The 21,214-nt window shown below is 45.3% G+C and overlaps 1 protein-coding gene across 2 annotated transcripts in view; it reads right to left on the bottom strand.

Moving 5' to 3' along the window:
- Positions 1 to 21,214, bottom strand: part of pold1 (polymerase (DNA directed), delta 1, catalytic subunit) — a 142,597-nt gene that overhangs the window by 89,690 nt on the left and 31,693 nt on the right. For both annotated transcript variants that reach the window (XM_070861771.1, XM_070861772.1), the window contains exons 9-12: positions 16,076 to 16,242; positions 11,470 to 11,574; positions 3,755 to 3,895; positions 205 to 315 (exon numbers count right to left, since the gene is read on the bottom strand). In XM_070861771.1, the coding sequence (XP_070717872.1) occupies positions 205 to 315; positions 3,755 to 3,895; positions 11,470 to 11,574; positions 16,076 to 16,242 (524 nt within the window). The remainder of the gene's footprint in view (positions 1 to 204; positions 316 to 3,754; positions 3,896 to 11,469; positions 11,575 to 16,075; positions 16,243 to 21,214) is intronic.

The following is a 21,214-nucleotide window of genomic DNA, read 5'->3' as shown; positions in this document are numbered from 1 at the left end:
TAATTCCGGATTTTATTTTACTGAATATCAAATGGGATTTTCTCAAAAATATCCGGTTTTCAGACAATTCCGATTTTCAGACAGCCGGATTTGAGACATTGTACCCGTATAAAGTAATTCTTTGAATTGAAGTTAACCCACCAAGAACGACAGCGCAGGCTCTTTTCCCCCACCCAGTGCCACACACGTCCCGCTGCTGGGTACCTGCAGGTCCGTGATAATGGAGTGTTGGACGTCTTCCTTCTGCTCCTGCAGGAAGTGGAAACTCACCGCGTTCAGTGTGTACGATCGGAGTTTGTAGTCGCGCAGCAACACCTGTCCAAAGCAACAGCTACGCACGTTACTTCAAAGACATAAAGTCGATCAGCGATTCCCAATGAGGAAACAATTGACATAGCTCTTTTAACATGCTCGGGACATCCCAAAGACGCTCTGAAGCGCAGTTACTGTTGTTTTTGTCGGCACATACAGCAATGAGATGAATGACAAGTTACTTGATGTATCTTTTGGCCATGTTCACTGAGGGATATATGTTGGTTAGGTCACTGGGATAACTCCCCAGTTCTTCTTTGAACAGTGTCAGGGGATCTTTTGAGAGGGCAGAGAGAACCTCAGTTTAACGTCTCATCTGAAAGATGGCATCTCCAACAAAGCGGTATTGTATCAGTATTGCACCAAAGTGTCAGTGTCGATTATGTGCCTAAGTCCTGGACCTGGCTTCAACATGGGAAACATGAGGAGGCCATTCAGCCCATCAAACCTATTCTGCCATTCAATTTGTGGAAAGACTGCTCCTCGATTTGACTGTTAACTGGCCTAGCCCTAATTTGAAGATTATTCCCCACCAGAATCTCTGAATCTACCCTATCGAATCTCTAACATTTTAAACACCTTGATTATCACCCCACAACCATCTAAACTCAAGGGAATACAAGCCAAGTATAAGCAAACTGCCCTCAATTTAACCTTTTAAGCGCTGGTGAATCAGCACTGTACCTTTTTTCCTATTTTCTGAGGGGCAGTGCCCAAATCTGAACGCAGTACTCCCGATGGAGTCCGACTATGGCTCTGGATAACTGAAGCATCACTTCCTCACTCTGAATTACAATCCCTTTTTGATAAAGGCCCACATTCCATTAATCTTTGATTGCTTTTTGTACCTGCACATAGCTTTTAGTGATTCGTGTACATGGACGAACTTCAACAATTGTACATCTCTGTCTGGAGTAAAAATAAAACGGGGAAGGTAGCTCAACCGTGGCTAACAAGGGAAATTAAGGATAGTGTTAAATCCAAGGAAGAGGCATACAAATTAGCCACAAAAAGTAGCAAGCCGGAGGACTGGGAGAAATTTAGAATACAGCAGCGGAGGACAAAGGGTTTAATTAAGATGGGGAAAATAGAGTACGAGAGGAAGCTTGCCGGAAACATAAAAAATGACTGCAAAAGCTTCTATAGATATGTGAAGAGAAAAAGATTAGTGAATACAAACGTTGGTCCCTTGCAATCGGATTCGGGTGAATTTATAATGGGGAACAAATAAATGGCAGACCAATTGAACAAGTACTTTGGTTCTATCTTCACAAAGGAAGACACAAATAACCTTCCCGATGTACTAGGGGTCCGAAGGTCTAGTGAGAAGGAGGAACTGAAGGATATCCTTATTAGGCGGGAAATTGTGTTAGGGAAATTGACGGGATTAAAGGCCGATAAATCCCCGGGGCCTGATAGTCTGCATCCCAGAGTACTTAAGTGGCCCTAGAAATAGTGGATGCATTGGTGATCATTTTCCAACAGTCTATCAACTCTGGATCAGTTCCGATGGACTGGAGGGTTGCTAATGTAACACCACTTTTTAAAAAAAGGAGGGGGAGAGAAAACGGGTAATTATAGACCAGTTAGCCTGACATCAGTAGTGGGGAAAATGTTGGAATCAATCATGAAGGATGAAATAGCAGAACATTTGGAAAGCAGTGATAGGATTGGTCCAAGTCAGCATGGATTTATGAAAGGGAAATCATGCTCGACAAATCTTCTGGAATTTTTTGAGGATGTAACTAGTAGAGTGGACAGGGGAGAACCAGTGGATGTGGTGCATTTGGACTTTCAAAAGGCTTTTGACAAGGTCCCACACAAGAGATTGGTGTGCAAAATCAAAGCACATGGTATTGGGGGTAATGTACTGACGTGGATAGAGAACTGGTTGGCAGACAGGAAGCAGAGAGTCGGGATTAACGGGAGGTTTTCAGAATGGCAGGCAGTGACTAGTGGAGTGCCACAGGGCTCGGTGCTGGGACCCCAGCTATTTACAATATATATTAACGATTTGGATGATGAAATTGAGTGTAATATCTCCAAGTTTGCAGATGACACTAAACTGGGTGGCGGTGTGAGCTGTGAGGAGGACGCTAAGAGGCTGCAGGGTGATTTGGATAGGTTAGGCGAGTGGGTAAATACATGGCAGATGCAGTATAATGTGGATAAATGTGAGATTATACACTTTGGGGGCAAAAACACAAAGGCAGAATATTATCTGAATGGCGGCAGATTAGGAAAAGGGGAGGTGCAGCGAGACCTGGGTGCCATGATTCATCAGTCATTGATGGTTGGCATGCAGGTACAGCAGGCGGCGAAGGCGGCAAATGGTATGTTGGCCTTCATAGCAAGGGAATTTGAGTATAGGAGCAGGGAAGTCTTACTGCAGTTGTACAGGGCCTTGGTGAGGCCCCACCTGGAATATTGCACTGAGTTTTGGTCTCCTAATCTGAGGAAGGACGTTCTTGCTATTGAGGGAGTGCAGCGGAGGTTCACCAGACTGATTCGTGGGATGGCAGGACTGACATATGAGGAGAGACTGGATCGACTGGGCCTGTATTCACTGGAGTTTAGAAGAATGAGAGGGGATTTCATAGAAACATATAAAATTCTGACGGGACTGGACAGGTTCGATGCAGGAAGAATGTTCCCGATGTTGGGGAAGTCCAGAACCAGGGGACATAGTCTTAGGATAAGGGGTAAGCCATTTAGGACTGAGATAAGGAGGAACTTCTTCACTCAGAGTTGTTAACCTATGGAATTCTCTGCCGCAGATGCCTGTTCATTGGATAGATTCAAGAGGGAGTTAGATATGGCGCTTGCGGCTAAAGGGATCAAGGGGTATGGAGAGAAAGCAGGAACGGGGTACTGAAGGAATGATCACCCATGATCTTATTGAATGGCGGTGCAGGCTCGAAGGGCCGGATAGCCTACTCCTGCACCTAGTTTCTATGTTTCTATGTTTTTATGTTTCCTCCGCCAATCCACACAATTTACTGTTCCCCGAGCTTAGAGTAATTTGCAAGCATGGACATACGATGCCATTCCTTCGTCCTAGTCATTAATAAATGTGGTGGAAAGCGGAGGCCCCAGCACAGAGCTCTGAGAACACAATTTGTTACTTCCTGCCAATCAATCAGAGAAAGAGCATTTTAGTTCTACTCTGGGCCTTCTGCCTCGCAACAATTACCAACCCACAATCACAAGGATGCCTCCAATTTCATGCTCTCTCATTGTTGGGAATAATCTCATGCGCGGATCATCAAATGCCTTCTGGAACCCAATGTAGACAGCACTCCCTTATCCACCATGCTAGTGACCTCCTTAAAAAGGCCAAATCTAGTACCCCATAATAAGCAAATGATGAAAAACCCATTTTACAACAGCAGCATGTTGCCACTTATACTGTGTAACCCACTCACTTAACAGCTTTACACACCTGCAGGAGATCAAACTGCACTCTTCCCTCGATATTAATCACTTTGTTCTCTCTGCGTCCCATCTGCCGAGACTGAAACGAGGAATCTCGGATTACAGATTTAATGTAGGGAATACGGCCCAGGAATGGGAATGTCATTACCTGGAAAAATAATACAAGTTATTCTGATTATTACATGATGATGGCTCTCAAAAGATAGCCAATAGAGAAATTTGGTACATCTGTGTTCTTTACCATGTGGGTGACAATCAGATCTTGACCAATACCCAACTGATTAAATACTGTTCGGGTATTAGTCGTGATTCCCCAATCTCAGCCTGGCTCCTCAGAGACAGCAAGAGGAATGTAAAAAAAGGACGAGTGTAAAATGGTTGGATACAGGTTCGACCACACCCCCCTCCCAGCCACTAAATTTCAAACTTCAGCCACATCGCCAGAGACATCATTCAAAATCCAGTCAGCTCCTGGTTGCACAGTCATCACCGGGCCTATAAAGAATCATGGTCAAAGTAGATAGAGAGAATAGATAGAAAGAAATTGTTCCCATTGGTGGAAGGGTCGAGAACCTGAGGACACAGATGTAAGGTGAATGGCAGAAGAACCAAAGACAACGCGAGGAGAAACTTTTTCACGCAGCGTGTGGTTAGGATCTGGAATGTGCTGCCTGAGAGGGTGGTGGAGGCAGATTCAATCGTGGCTTTAAAAAGGGAGTTGGATAAGTACCTGAAGGAAAAAAATTGCAGGGCTACGGGGAAAGGGCGGGGGAGTGGGACTGGCTGAGGTGCTCTTGCAGAGAGCCGGCATGGGCTCACCGGGCCGAATGGTTTCCTTCTGTGCCGTAACCATTCTGTGATTCTAGAATGATACACCACAGAAGGAGGCCATTCTGCCCATCTTGCCTGTGCCGGCTCTTTGGTAGAGTGAGAATACTCCCCTGCTCTTTCCCCATCGGCTTGTATTTTTTTTTCCCCCTTTCAAGTATTTATCCAATTCTCTTTTGAAAGTTATTATTGAATCTGCTTCCACTGGCCTTTCAGGCAGTGCATTCGAGATCACATCAACTTATGTAAAAAAATATTTCTTCATCTCCCCTCTGGTTCTCTTATCAATCACTTTAAATCGGTGTCCTCTGGTTACTGACCCTGCTGCCATTGGCAGCAGTTTCTCCTTATTTAACCAGCCATAATTCTGAACATCTCTATTAAATCTCTTAACTGTTTCTACTCTAACTTAATTTTATATTAAGTTTGAAAGGGTTTTAGTTAAATCCGAATCTAAGGCCTTAAATCTAAACAAAGCAAACTACATAGGTATGAGGGGCGAGTTGGCCAAGGTCGATTGGGAAACTAAATTAAAAGTATGATGGTAGACGAGCAATGGCTAGCATTTAAAGAATTAATACATAATTTACAACAAATATACATTCCTTTAGGCACAAAATACCCCACAGGAAAAGTGGTCCAACTGTGGCTAACAAGAGAATTTAAAGATAGTATTAAATCAAAGAAAAGGGCTTATAATGTTGCCAATAAGAACAGTAAGCCTGAGGATTGGGAGAATTTTAAAATTCAGCAAAAGAGGATCAAGAATTGATAAAGAAAGGGAAAAGAGAATACAAGAGTAAACTCGCAAGAGACATAAAAACAGACTGTAAAAGCTTCTATAGGTATGCAAAAAGGAAAAGATTAGAAGTAGTAGATGTGGGTCCCTTACAGGCTGATACAGGAGAAATTATAATGGGGAATAAGGAAATGGAAGAGACATTAAACAAATATTTTGTGTCTGTCTTCACGGAAGAAGACGCAAAAAGCCTCCCCGGAAATAGTGGAGAACCAAGGGTTTATGAGAATGAGGGACCAAAAGAAATTAGTATTAGTTAAAAAAAAATGGTACTGGAGAAATTAATGGGACTGAAAGTCGAAAAATCCCCTGCACCTGATGGCCTACATCCTAGGGTTTTGAAATAGGTGGCTATAGAGATAGTGAATGCATTGGTTTTGATCTTCCAAAATGTCATAGATTCTAGAACGGTTCCCGCGGATTAGAAGGTAGAAAATGTAACCCCACTACTTAAGAAAGGAGGGAGCGAGAAAACATGAACTACAGACCAGTTAGCCTGACATCAGTAGTGGGGAAAATGCTAGAATCTATTATTAAGGGCATGGTAACAGGGCACTTAGAACATTATAATAGGATTGGGCAGACTCAACACGGATTTATGAAAGGGAAATCATGTTTGACAAATCAGTTGGAGTTTTTGAGGTTGTAACTAGCAGAATAGATAAAGGGGAACCAGTGGTTGTGGTGTTCAGTTGTATCTCTCCAGTCCGACACCCTTGAGACCTGACCGGTGCTGGACCAGAGAATTTCCGCACCACGGGAGGTCACGCCAACCCTAGCGTTGTCAGCAGTACCCTAGACTTACCAAGTATTGCTGACAACGATCTGGCCGTGTTCTGCGCATGCGCTGCACAGAAGCCTACTGCGCAGCATTTCTCAGGCCCAGCTTTGGCGCCTCAGTCAGCCACCACGCTCCTTGCTCCTTCGCTGCACCGAACCGACCAAGGAGGGAACACAGGATGCTGCGAGAGAAGAGTAGCCAGCCCCAGGACACAGCATGGGTCACAACACCCACCCCCCCCTCAAAACCCGGAACAAGGGAGAGGTAGTGAACGTCCCAAAACACTTCGAGATATTATGAGATAAAATATTTGGCACCGAGCCAATAAGAAGAAATTAGCACAGGTGACCAAAAGCTTGGTCAAAGAGGTAGGTTTTAATGAGCGACTTGAAGGAGGAAAGAGAGGTAGAGATCGAGGCCCTGATAAAAGGGCGCGGGGAGTCGGAGGAGCAACACATGCCAGGAAATCGAGGCCCTGATAAAAGGACGCGGGGAGTCGGAGGAGCAACAAACGCCGGGAGATCGAGGCTCTGATAAAAGGGCGCTGAGTTCGGGAAGAGCAGCAGCAGCAGTTTGGGAGATCGAGGCCAAAGGTAAAACAAAGAAGTAAAAAGAAATTGAAGTGTGGCGTCACAGCCAAGCGGGTAAGTGATTGGCTGGTTGATTAGTGAGTAGTTTTTCTTTTTATTTATCTTTTTATCAGTAAGAAACCTTTGGCATTGTTGCCAAATTAAGTTAATTAAAGGGTTAAGTCATGGCAGGAGAGCCAAGTCCCGTGTCATGCTCCTCCTGTGCTCTGTGGGAAATCAGGGACGCTCCCTGATTACTATGTGTGCAGGAAATGTGTCTAGCTGCAGCTCCTGACAGACCGCTTTGCAGCACTGGAGCTGCGCATGGATTCACTCTGGAGCATCCGCGATGCTGAGGATGTTGTGAATAGCACGTTTAATGAGTTTGTCACACCGCAGGTAAAGGTTACACAGGCAGATAGGGAAAGGGTGACCAGCAGGAAGAGCATCTCCCTCCAAAACAGATATACCGCTTTGGGTACTGTTGGGAGAGATGGCTCATCAGGGGAAGGCAGCAGCAGCCAAGTTCATGGCACCATGGGTGACTCTGCTGCACAGGAGGGAAGGAAAAAAAAGAGCTATAGTTGTAGGGGATTCTATTGTAAGGGGAATAGATAGGCGTTTCTGCGGCCACAATCGACTCCAGGATGGTCTGTTGCCTCCCTGGTGCAAGGGTCAAGGATGTCTCAGAGCGGCTGCAGGGCATTCTGGAGTGGGAGGGTGAACAGCCAGTTGTCATGGTGCATATAGGTACCAACGATATAGGTTAAAAAAAAAAACAGGATGAGGTCCTACAAGCTGAATTTAGGGAGCTAGGAGTTAAATTAAAAAGTAGGACCTCAAAGATTGCTACCAGTGCCACGTGCTAGTCAGAGTAGGAACTGCAGGAAGCCAAGATGAATATGTGGCTTGAGGAGTGGTGCAGGATAGAGGTATTCAAATTCCTGGGATATTGGAACCGGTTCTGGGGGAGGTGGGGCCAGTACAAATCAGTCTGTCTGCACCTGGGCAGGACCGAAACCGATGCCCTCGAGGGGGAAGTGTTTGCTAATGCTGTTGGGGAGGGTTTAAACTAATATGGCAGGGGGATGGGAATCTATGCAGGGAGACAGAGGGAAGTAAAATGGGTGCAGAAGCAAAAAGTGGGAAGGAGATAAGGAAAAGTGGAGGGCAGAGAAATCAAGGGCAAAAATCAAAAAGGGCCACATTACAACATAATTCTAAAAGGACAAAGTGTTAAAAAAACAAGCCTGAAGGCTCTGTGTCTCAATGCGAGGAGCATTTGTAATAAGGTGGATGAATTAACTGCGCAGATAGCTGTTAACGGATATGATGTAATTGGGATTACGGAGACATGGCTCCAGGGTGACCAAAGCTGGGAACTCAACATCCAGGGGTATTCAATATTCAGGAAGGATAGACAGAAAGGAAAAGGAGGTAGGGTAGCGTTGCTGGTTAAAGAGGAGATTAACGCAATAGTAAGGAAGGACATTAGCTTGGATGATGTGGAATCTGTATGGGTAAAGCTGCAGATCACCAAAGGGCAGAAAACATTAGTGGGAGCTGTGTACAGACAGTACTAGTGAGGTTGGGGATGGCATCAAACAGGAAATTAGGGGTGCGTGCAATAAGAGTACAGCAGTTATCATGGGTGACTTTAATCTACAAACATGGATTGGGCTAACCAAACTGGTAGCAATACGGTGGAGGAGGATTTCCTGGAGTGTATAAGGGATGGTTTTCTAGACAATGTGTCGAGGAACCAACTAGGGAGCTGGCCATCCTAGACTGGATGTTGTGTAATGAGAGGGGATTAATTAGCAATCTTTTGGTGCGAGGCCCCTTGGGGAAGAGTGACCATAATATGGTAGAATTCTTTATTAAGATGGAGAGTGACACAGTTAATTCAGAGACTAGGGTACTGAACTTAAAGAAAGGTAACTTCGATGGTATGAGACGTGAATTGGCTAGGATAGAATAGCGAATGATACTTAAAGGGTTGACGGTGGATAAGCAATGGCAGACATTTAAAGATCACATGGATGAAACTCAACAATTGTACATCCCTGTCTGGCGTAAAAATAAAACGGGGAAGGTGGCTCAACGTGGCTAACAAGGAAAATTAGGGATAGTGTTAAATCCAAGAGGCATATCAATTGGCCAGAAAGAGCAGCAAACCTGAGGACTGGGAGAAATTTAGAATTCAGCAGGAGGACAAAGGGTTGAATTAGGAGGGGGAAAATAGAGTATGAGAGTCATCATCATAGGCAGTCCCTCGAACCGAGGATGACTTGTTTCCACATCAAAAAGTTCACAGGTGTTTCAATGAACGACCTAAAATTCCAGGTCTGAACTAAATCTTGAAGGGTGGAAGTTGCCTGTGCTTGGATTTTTTTTTTTAAACATGTAGTGACCGTTGCACACCAGCCACCACACGGGCTTGACAGAGCTCGGTCTTGGTCCAGTAGCAAGGATTAACCAAGACGACTGGAGACCTGCTCTGCTGCACAGACCTAGTGCGCACACATATCGCAGTGTGGGCTGGCCCATGCTGCCCCTGGACCCTCGCCTCTTCTGGGCCCCGAACTCGCGGCTTTTCCTGGGCCCCAATTCACATCCCTCTACAATCTCTCGCCGCTCCTTTGCCCCGATCTCGCTGCTCCTGATGTACCTGCCCACGCTCCATTCACCAATCTGGACCTTGGTGACGTCCCTTTTCACTGCCATTGCTCTCCTGCTCCCTGGAGTGGTATGTTGCCACGCTGCTCCTTCCGCTCCCCGGCCTGCTCCGATGGTGCTCGCAGACTGCTGGCCTAGGTGCGTCAGTGCGAGAGTAAGCTTACAGGGAACATAAAAACTGACTGCAAAAGCTTCTATAGATATGTGAGGAGAAAAAGATTAGTGAAGACTAATGTAGGTCCCTTGCAGTCAGAATCAGGTGAATTTATAATGGGGAACAAAGAAATGGCAGACCAATTGAACAAATACTTTGGTTCTGTCTTCACTAAGGAAGACACAAATAATCTTCCGGAAATACTAGGGGACCGAGGGTCGAGTGAGAAGGAAGAACTGAAGTAAATCCTTATTAGTCAGGAAATGGTGTTCGGGAAATTGATGGGATTGAAGGCCGATAAATCCCCGGGGCCTGATAGTATGCATCCCAGAGTACTTAAGAAAGTGGCCCTAGAAATAGTGGATGCATTGATGGTCATTTTCTAACATTCAAAAGGCTTCTGACAAGGTCCCACACAAGAGATTGGTGTGCAAAATTAAAGCACATGGTATTAGGGGTAATGTACTGAAGTGGATTGAGAACTGGTTGGCAGACAGGAAGCAAAGAGTAGGAATAAACGGGTCCTTTTCAGAATGGCAGGCAGTGACTCGTGGGGTACCGCAAGGTTCAGTGCTGAGACACCAGCTATTTATAATATACATTAATGATTTAGACGAAGGAATTGAATGTAATATCTCCAAGTTTGCAGATGACACTAAGCTGGGTGGCAGTGTGAGCTGTGAGGAGGATGCTAAGAGGCTGCAGGGTGACTTGGACAGGTTAGGTGAGTGGGCAAATGCATGGCAGATGCAGTATAATGTAGATAAATGTGAGGTTATCCACTTTGGTGGCAAAAACAGGAAGGCAGAATATTATCTGAATGGTGACAGATTAGGAAAAAGGGAGGTGCAACGAGATCTGGATGTCATGGTACATCAGTCATTGAAAGTTGGCATGCAGGTACAGCAGGCGGTGAAGGCGGCAAAGGCGGCAAATGGCATGTTGGCCTTCATAGCGAGAGGATTTGGTTATAGGAGCAGGAAGGTCTTACTGCAGTTGTACAGGGCCTTGGTGAGGCCACACCTTGAATATTGTGTACAGTTTTGGTCTCCTAATCTGAGAAAGGACATTCTTGCTATTGAGGGAGTACAGCGAAGGTTCACCGGACTGATTCCCGGGATGGCAGGACTGACATATGATGAAAGACTGGATCGACTAGGCTTATATTGACTGGAATTTAGAAGAATGAGAGGGGATCTTATAGAAACATATAAAATTCTGACGGGATTGGACAGGTTAGATGCAGGAAAAATGTTCCCGATGTTGGGGAAGTCCAGATCCAGGGGTCACAGTCTAAGGATAAGGGGCAAGTCATTTCGGACCGAGATGAGGAGAAACTTCTTAACTCAGAATTGTGAACCTGTGGAATTCTCTACCACAGAAAGTTGTTGAGGCCAGTTCGTTAGATACATTCAAAAGGGAGTTAGATGTGGCCCTTATGGCTAAAGGGATCAAGGGGTATGGAGAGAAAGCAGGAATGGGGTACTGAAGTTGTATGATCAGCCATGATCATATTGAATGGTGGTGCAGGTTCGAAGGACCGAATGGCCTACTCCTGCACCCATTTTTTATGTTTCTGTGAGACGTTTAGGCAGGGAATTCCAGAGCTTGGGGCCTAGGCAACAGAAGGCATGGCTATCGATGGCTGTGCGATTATAATCAGGGATGCTCAATCCCAACTTCTGATGTTGAAGATAAATTAAAAACATTTTGTTTAGGGAGTCAGAGTCCATACTGCTAAATCCAACTCCCTTAACCTGGTGGCAGCATTGTCAAAATACTGGATGTGCAAAATCTGTTGCCAAGACAAGGGGGCCTGACTTGTGATGTAAAATGGACACAACACTCTCTTGGAATCCGAATTAAACAAGCGGAGGCAGAAAAGTGGCCGAAAATGGGCCGTTGTATTTACCTTGAGCGCTTGCGCCCGATTGATCAGGTACGGCAAGTCAAAATTCTGAATGTTGTATCCAGTGATTATATCGGGGTCAGCCACTCTGATAAACTCTGACCAAGCCTAGAACGAGAAAAAAATATCTTAACAAGGCTTTCTTTGATAATATTCCAAACTGTACAACAACACAAAACACTGCAGAAGCTGGAAATCTGAAAGAACAGCATAAAGTGCTCAGGAAGTCAGGCAAAGCACCTGTGGAGAGAAGTGACAATGATTGGGGCATCACTCAGGACGTTCTGAGTCGTCATCAAAAAGCTGTTGAGGCTGGAGGTCAATTGAATATTTCAAAACTGAGATTGATTAAGACTTTTGTTAGGCAAGGGTATAGAGGGATAATGGAAACAAGGCAGGTGAATGGAGTTAAGGTACAGATCAGTCATGGTCCCAGTGACGGAACAGGCTCGCGGGGCTGAATGGCCTACTTATGTTCCTATCACTGCTCTCCACAGATGCTGTGCCTGACTTGCTGAGTGTTTCCAGCATTTTCTGCTTTTGTTATACATAGGCACAGCTCACTAAAGCCTCTGTATTCAGCAGGCCCACCGGTGACACCATGGCCAAGATCAAGAACTAGCCGAGTGTCAAATCATGCACGTAACCCTTCTCACGGCAGAAAGTATTAGAGCATCAGTCCACTGCTTTACTTTGGAAGGGGTAAATGTTACAATTATTTCAAAAACCTGCAATGATGTTAGTCATTTGTGTGCCTTTAAGAACACAGTACGCCCACTGTTTAAAACAGTTATCTCAAATAACAAAAGGTACAGGATATTCAGCTGGACACATCAACCGAGGAGGCTTCAATACTGAAGTCATTTCAAGAGTAGAGCTATTTTTTGTCAGCATGTGGGTTCAGGGGTACAGTTTTCAACAGGGGATTCCAATCTTAACAGGACCATCAGGGAGGGAGCCTGGTTCCGCTCCCATGCGCTATCTAACAAACTGGCTCACAAGCTGCAGGTCATCTGCCTACACTGTCACTCAGCCGAGGAATGGGGTGTGGTCCCACAGGAGCTGAACAGAGGGGAGAAAATAACTCGAAACCGCTTAAGCATGGTAGAGTAACGCTAGAGCGACTTCACAGAAAAACGAACCTATCTGGTCAATGAATGATAGAACATGAAGCTAGGCAGTAATTATACCTCAATAAGTAATTTTTTCTCCCAGTTTTTCTCATTATATATATAATTTACAGCACAGAAACAGGGCATTTCACGGGAGCCTCCTCCCACGCTATTAGCCTAACCTTCCATTCCTTTCTTCCTCGTGTGTTTATCTAGCTTCCCCTTAAATGCATTTCTGCTATTCACCTCAACTACACCTTGTGGTAGCGAGTTCCAGATTCTAATCACTCTCTTGATAAAGAAGTTTCTCCTGAATTTCTTACTGGATTTATTAGTAACAATCTTATATTTATGCCCTCTAGCTTTGGACTCCCCTACAAGTGGAAACATCTTCTCTACATTTACCCTATAAAATCCCTTTATAATTTTAAAGACGCAAGAGGCGAGAGTGCTGCCCACTGAGTTACGGCTGGGTCACCTCTCAGCCTTCACTTTTCTAGAGTCAATAACTGCTGCTAGGATCTGCTTCCACAGGGACCAAGAAGCACTCTGGGTAGCTCACCCAAGTGGCTAAGTCTGATCACAGAGCATCAGTGAGCTTCTGACCTTGAAGGACATCGTATCCAAGCCTAAATGTACCCATCTCCACCCTGGTATCTGTAGATGTCAAAGGATAATTTGTCAGACGTATGAAGCCTGATCAATCTGCCCTCTCTCTCTGGATTGAAGCTAGGTGAGACTGTGCCCAGTGTAGTGCTGCAACACACCACGTGGTGCTTAACTATTAAGTCATTCAAGCAGTCCTTGATCAAGAATTATTTTTGAAGAAAAAAAAAGTAAGGGGAAATATTTCTATTGCAAACTAAATTTATTCTCGACAAGACCTCAAAGTTAGTTCTCACTTCCACTGAAAAACCAGAGTGCATTAACTTGCTATCTATCGCCTGTTGAAACAATGTGAATTTTTTGCACTGATACAAGTAAGAAACTGTGCAGATTATTTCTGGAAGCAGTATTGTTGATGTATAGTCCGTTTAAAAAATATTATTTGTTCCCAGGATGGAGCAAAATTAGCAGACGCACTTACTGCCCATCCACAACCAAGTGGTTTGCGAGCAACGTTCCAGTTAAGCTGCGCGGCCGTGCAGCTGTCTGCAGTGCCCACACAGCCAGTGAGCCAGCTTTTAGATAGGAAAAACCGCAATATTTTGATTGGGGTGCTCTGCCCCTTATAAGGGACGCGCATAGCTTTTTTTTTTATAAAAAGGGAACATTGTTTGCTAGGTCACTTCAGGACGCATTAAATGTCAATCTTGTTGTGTGCACAAGTCATCTGTAGGCGAGACTGGGCAGGAATGGTAGGTTCCCTTCCTTGAAGGAGGTTCAGAGAGCTGTGGAATCTGGGTCATTGAATATATTTAAGGTGGAGATAGACAGATTTTTGAGCGATAAGGGAGTGAAGGGTTATGGAGAGCGGGCAGGTAAGTGGAGTTGAGGCCATGATCAGCCGTGATCTTATTGAATGGCGGAGCAGGCTCGAGGGGCCAAATGGCCTACTCCTGCTCCTATTTCTTATGTTCTTATGAAGAATCCAACAACTTTCATGGGCATTTATTTCCCTCTGGCCCGTAAATGGCCAGATTTATTGAATTCGATTTCACTGCTCATCATAGTTAGAATTGAACTTACAATCTCTCGGTCTCTGGTCCAGAGCTATAACTACTACACTGCCACACATTTTGAAGCAACAAATCCATCACTCAAACCAGTTTCTCTCCCTCCCCCGAATGGAACAAAAGTACCAAAGCGTGAGGTTGTGTGCACTCAGCGAAGCATGCACCAGCCTACCCCCACGTAAGTGTGACTGATTATCACATTGGCTGGTTAGATCTAAAATTGGAGAGGTTTGAGACACAAAACCGCAAAAAAAAAAGTTTTTGTATAAACTTATCCCTTCGTTCAAAAACGCAGACCATTAAAGACCGCCTCTTGGGGAAACTAATCTGTTCTCCATCAGTTCATTTTTAAAAGATATATATTGTTGTTATTGAGAAAACGTCAAGAGCAAAGCTCATTCTGCAGGACACCACCAACCCTGCAAAGAGCAAAACATGTAAACCCTGCCCCCCCATCCCCGCAAAGTTTACAGGGTATAGGCATCACCAGGTGCAATACTAGCCCACAAATACCAGATTTGACACACAGTATAGCTATAATTGGCCTCTGCACTTCAGAGTGTCAGCCGTGATGGGGCAGATGGTAACACTCTCGCCTCTGACTCAGAAGGTTGTGGGTTCAAGTCCCACTCCAGGGACTTAAGCACTGTCGGACGTGCTGTCTTTCGGATGAGGCGTTAAACAGCTGTCTCCGTCTGCCCTCTCAGGTGGACGTAAAAGATCCTGTGGCTCTGCTCGAAGAAGAGCAAGGGAGTCCCCCTAGTGTCCCAGCCAAGATTTGTCCCTCAACCAACAAAGAGATTAGGCAATTTATCTCATTGCTGTTTGTGGGACTTTGCTGTGCGCATTTCCTGCATTACAACCGTGACTGTACTTCAAAATTACTTGGCTGAAAATCACTTTAGGACGTCTTGAGGCAGTATATAAGTGCAACAGCCTTTCTTTTCTTTCTTTCAGAGAAAATGTGGTCAGGAATTCACAGTGACCTGCTGGAAAATGCGCATGTAGACATCGGATGAGGGCAGGCCTGATGCTCCAATGTGGTCAAGAGGCTTGCCAATAACTCATGGGTGAGGAATGGCTACTGGGACAAGGTAGGATTTGGGCTAGTCCTGGGAAACCGTACCATAAGAACATAAGAATTAGCAGCAGGAGCAGGCCATTCGGCCCCTCGAGCCTGCTCTGCCATTTAATATCATGGCTGATTTTTTACCTCAACTCCACTTTCCTGCACTATCCCCATATCCCTAGATTCCTTAATATATAAAAATCTATCGACCTCTGTCTTGAATATACTCAACGACTGGGTCTCCTCAGCCCTCTGAGGTAGAGAATTCCAAAGATTCACCACCCTCAGTGAAGAAATGTCTCCTCATCTCTGTCCTAAATGACGGAGACTGTGACCCCCTGCTTCTAGACTCCGCAGGCAGGGGAAACATCATCCCTGTACCTACGCTGTCAAGCCTTGGAAGGATGGCGAAAGTCAGAGCCTTTTGGGGTTGGGGGAAGAGAAACAGAGACAATTAAAAACAAAACAGTGTAAAAAGAATTATAAAAGGAGTTGGATGTGCAGCAATGGGAGTCATTTAGGATTTCAGCAATGACTATGTTTGTACTGAGCAACAACTCCACTCTCGGAAGGGAAACTGCACCTTGGGCAGGGGCAGAGCGCGAGAGCGAGTGCACCGTATCAGAGAACTGTACAATCTGGCCCCATTAGATCCGAAGATTCACAGTGCTCCAATCGTGATGCTGCACAGGCACATATTCCTCCCCCCCCGCCCCCACCAATACCCCCCACCGCCATCATCTTTCTCATACCTTCAGCAGCTCATTCTCCTTCTCAAAGCACAGGACCTGCGACCCCACGATGCTGGCGCAAGTCCGAAGGGTGAAGACGTTACGGATGAACGGGTCCTTCTCACCCTGGCGCAGCATCATGTTAGCAATCTGTATCACGGGGTCCTTGTCAGCCTCTGGGAAAATACCTAACAACAACAAAAAATTCAAAGAGAAACAATTGGAGCCAAAAAATAATTGTACCAATTGTAGCTTTTATGTTACATTCAGAAGGAGGGACAAGAGTAAGTAATGTTAATTGTCCTCATCTTACTAAAATGAGTTTGAAGGTGACTGATGAGACTAATGCGGGGTCTACAGTTTCTGTCACAGGTGGGGCAGACAGTGGTTGGAGGGAAGGGTGGGTGGGGTGCTTGGGTTGTCGTGCGCTCCTTCCGCTGTTTATACTTGGCTTCCGCGTGCTCTCGGCGAAGAGACTCGAAGTGTTCGGTGCCTTCACGGATGAGTCTCCTCCACTTTGAGCGGTCTAGGGCCAGGGGTTCCCAAAGGTCGGTGGGAATTTTTTCAAGGAGGCTTTGAGGGTATCCTTGAAGCGTTTTCTCTGCCCTTCTGGGGCTCGCCTGCTGTGATGTAGCTCGGAGTAGAATGCTAGTTTCGGGAGTCTAGTATCGGGTGTGCGGACAATGTGGCCCGTCCATCGGAGCTGATCTAGCGTGGTCAATGTCTCGATGCTGGCTTGAGAGAGAACGCTGACATTGGTGCGCCTATCCTGCCAACGAATTTGCAGGATTTTGCGGAGGCAGCGTTGGTGGTACTTCTCCAGTGCTTTGAAGTGCCTACTGTACATAGTTCATGTCTCTGAAACATATAGGAGGACGGGTATCACTACTGCTCTGTAGACCATGAGCTTGGTGCCGGGTTTGAGATCCTGGTCTTCGAACACTGTTTTCCTCAGGCGGCCGAAGGCTGCACTGGCACACTGAAGGCGGTGTTGGACTTCGTCATCGATGTTTGTCCTTGCTGATAGTAGGCTCCATGTGTGGTGGGGGCAGATTGGTGGAGAACTTTTGTGTTACTGATGTTTAATGTAAACCCCAGACTCTCGTACGTTTCAGTGAAGGTGTCAACGATGTATTCAAGTCGTTTATAGCAATTGGGTGTTGCCTGTATTCAGGTGTTGGGTATTAACTGGAGACTTTCTTGCTCTCCCATACATGCACGTAGGCTGGGGAAGGGCTGCAAGTTTTTCTTGAGGGTACATAATGTGTGTCTCTGTAACCTTCACCACCTGGCTATCCGGCCATTTACAATCATTTACACCAACAAAGCAAATATTCTCTTAAAAAGTCTCTAAAATGTCTTTTTAGAATCATACAAATCATCTGACTATGTGGATCAGGAGACAGAACACTGCAGTGGTGTAACAATCTACAGCCACAGGAATGGAGATGTGCACATGCACTATCCTATAGTGTCGACGGGAGGTGCTGAGTGATAGATCAGGGATTGACTCCCAAGTGAGTGCGTGCACACATGGCAGAATTACCCAGCCCGCTAAGCGGCTATTACACAGCATCATTGGCAGATGCTTGGGAGCAAAGATTCCGAAAGGGCTGAGGCGCTGTTTCCTCGAGCTGGAGAGTCTAGAACCAGGGGGCATAGACTCAGGATATGGGATCGGCCATTTATGTCTGAGATGAGGAGAAATTTCTTCACTAAGTGGGTGGTGAATCTTTAGAATTTTCTCCCCAGAGGGCTGTGAATGCTCAGTCATTGAGTATGTTCAAGGCAGAGATGGACAGGAATTTTGGCCTCCAAGGGGATCAAGGGATTATGGGGATCGGCGGTAAAGTAGAGTTGAGGTTCAAGATCAGCCACGATCTTATTGAATGGAAGCAGGCTTGAGGGGCCGAATAGCCTACTCCCACTCCTATTTCTTATGCTCAAACCAACTGCTTTCCCCATCGCCCCAAGTACGGTTCATGTCGCAAGTAGACCATAAAAAACTGGAAATGGGGCGCGGGGAGGATGGATATACAAATTTTCTTCAGATCCTCACCTCTTTCATCTTTATTTTGTCCCCCTCTGATAAAATAACCATTTTACACATTCTTTTATCAGAGAAAAGTGCGCAGGAGAGATCTGAACAATGATGAACAAGTAAAGACCCTCTGGTCCATCGAGCCTGTCCCAGACAATTGCAATACCGTGTGTCTCACAACATATACACTCCAGCCCTCCTGGGAGAGGCAAAAACAGGATTTAAAAATCCAGGTCAATTTGGAGAAAAAAAATCTGGGAAATTCCTCTCCGACCCATCTAGGCAATCGAAACTAGTTCGGGAGATCACTCTGGTCTCAAATTTCCTGCAGTACCTAGCTTCTGTAAGGGGTGATTTCACCGCAGCCAGAAACAAATCCAGCTTTCGCTTAAAGGAGTTCAGCGAGTCTGCATCCACCACACGAGACGGCAGCTTGTTCCAGAGGTCTACTATTTTTTGTGAAAAGAACCACCTCCTGAGGTCTAACTTATTTCTAGCCCTATGCAACTTAAATTTGTGACCCCTGGTCCTGCCTAACCTGTTTAATTGAAATAAACTGTCAGCTGGAAGAGAATCTATTCCCTTCATTCTTATAAACCTCAATCAGATCCCCCAGCCGCCTAAGTCTACGCTTCTCTAAGGTATAGAATCCCAACTCTTTTAGCCTATCTTCATAACTACAGATGCTTTAGACTGAGAACTAAGTGGCCCTCCTCTGCAATCTTTCCAAAGCCTCAATATCACCCACCATGTGAGGAGACCAAAACTGGACACAGTATTCCAAGGGCGACCTGACTAAGGGCTTGTAAAGGACAAACAGTCAATTGTCCTTTAGATACACCCCAACGCCCTATTTGCTCTAGCTATCGCTACATAGCATTGCTCGTGTATATTTAAGGATGTATGCACTAGAATGCACAAATCTCGTTATATCTCCGCCATTTTTAATGCCTTCCCCTGAAGGGTGCATGAATGATGAGCATTTTGCCCTGTCCATATGCATAACACTGCACTTACCCAAGTTATGCCACATTTTCCAGTCTTGAGCCCAATCTCCCAACACATGCAGACGAGCATTTTCTTCAGTTCTAACACTCGCACAGATTTTGGTATCATCTGCAAATTTGCAGATTGTGCTGCCAACACCAACATCCAGGTCATTAATAAAAATAGTGAAGAGCAACAGCCCCAACACTGATCGCTGCGGGACATCACTGGCGACTGGTCTCCAAATAGAGCCAAATACATCTATAACTACTTTCTGCCGACATCCTGCCAGCCAATCCACCTCAATATATTATCACCAACACCAGAGGCTTCGATCTTAGAGAAGCCTCTTATGCGGTACCTTATCAAAAACTTCTTGGAAATCTAAGTAGACACTGTCTACTGGACTTCCCTCATCCACCAACTTTGTAACCTCTTCAAAAAAACAAATAGATTTGTAAAACCTGATGCTCCTTTTTATGAAGCCATGTTGTGTGTCTCTAATATGTCCCTCTCTATCCAAATATTCATATATCGCATCCCTAATGATTCCTTCAAGCATCTTCCCTATTACTGATAGGCCTATAGTTACCCCGGGTCTGACTTGTCACCTTTTTTAAAGATGGGGACTACATTAGCTTCTTTCCAGTCTATAGGAACCATTCCAGTGTGCAGTGAGCTCGGGGCTCGCACAGCACATGTCCCATCTCCCCGAGGACTCTCGGGTGGATATCATCTGGCCTGGCTGTTCTACCTATTTTGAAGTTCTTAATTCTGTATAAAACAATCTGCTCATCTATGTTATTAGATAATCCATAGGCACTCAAAGAAAAAATAAATCCTCTTGGTGAAACTCTCTCATGCAAATCAATTATTTCCTTCATGCTGCCTTACATCAACTCATAACAGAAGTCTCTGTTCCATTCAAGTGAATATTTCTTGGAAAAGGTGTCAACCATTGTTGTGCCGTAGAGATTTACAGCACATATAGAGGCCATTGAGCCCAGCATGGCTGTGCCAGCTCTTTGCTACATAAACCTCAAAATTACTAGGACAATGGGATTAATTCCATCCGCTATCTTTCTCTCATTCAGATTTTTGTTCGAAAGCATCAGGTCATATAGATCAGATTCCCTCAGGTTCAACCCAAGGCTGTTCTGAATGAGCTGATCTCTGTCAGGTTGGTGACAATGGGTGGTGGCTAGGGGAAGAGGCTACAATTGCTCACATTGGCCCCGGATTTGGGAAGGATGGGAACGGGAAAGCAGCCAAGGTTCCCATTCCTGAATGGCAAAAGAACCAGAGATGACATGCAGAAAACCATTTTTTTTAATGTAACGAGTGGCTAGGATTTGGAACGCACTGTCTGATAGTGTGGTGGATACAGATTCAATAGTAGCCCTCAGAAGTGAATTGGAGAAATACTTGAATGAGGAAAACAATTGCAGGAATATAGGGAAAGAGTGGGGGTATGGGACTGACTGGGTTGCTCTTCGAAAGAGCCGGTGCAGACTGGATGGGCCGAATGGCCTCCTTCAGTGCTGTACTATTCTATGATTCTAGGATCCTGACCCCTGCTGCAAAGTGCATTTTAGTGAGCGTCAGGTGAAGACAAGGTTAAGGACGGCTGTGATTCCCCTACCGATATAGTAAGTCTGCTAGCATTCACAGTCTAGGTTCATGTAACAACAACTTGTATTTATATAGCGCCTTTAACGCAGTGAAATGTTCCAAGGCGCTTCACAGGAGTATTCCGAGATTTTAAAATTTGACACCGAGCCACATAAGAAGAAATTAGGGCAGGTGACCAAAAGCTTGGTCAAAGTAGAAGATTTTAAGGGACGTCTTGAAGAAGGAAAGGGAGGTAGAGAGGCGGTGAGGTTTAGGGAGGGAATTTCAGAGCTTAGGGCCTAGGCAACAGAAGGCACGACCACCGATGGTTGAGTGATTATAATCAGGGTGCTCAAAGGGGCAAAATTAAAGGAGCGCAGATATCTCGGGGGGGGGGGGTGGAGGAGATTACAGAGATAGGGAGGGGTGAGGCCATGGAAGGATTTGAAAATGTGAGAGAATTTTGAAATTAAGGCGTTGTTTAACCAGGAACCAATGCAGGTCAGTGAGCTCAGGGGGTG

Source organism: Pristiophorus japonicus, chromosome 19 (assembly GCF_044704955.1).
Source record: "Pristiophorus japonicus isolate sPriJap1 chromosome 19, sPriJap1.hap1, whole genome shotgun sequence".
Taxonomy (NCBI): domain Eukaryota; kingdom Metazoa; phylum Chordata; class Chondrichthyes; family Pristiophoridae; genus Pristiophorus; species Pristiophorus japonicus.
This window is presented reverse-complemented; position numbering and strand designations above follow the sequence as displayed.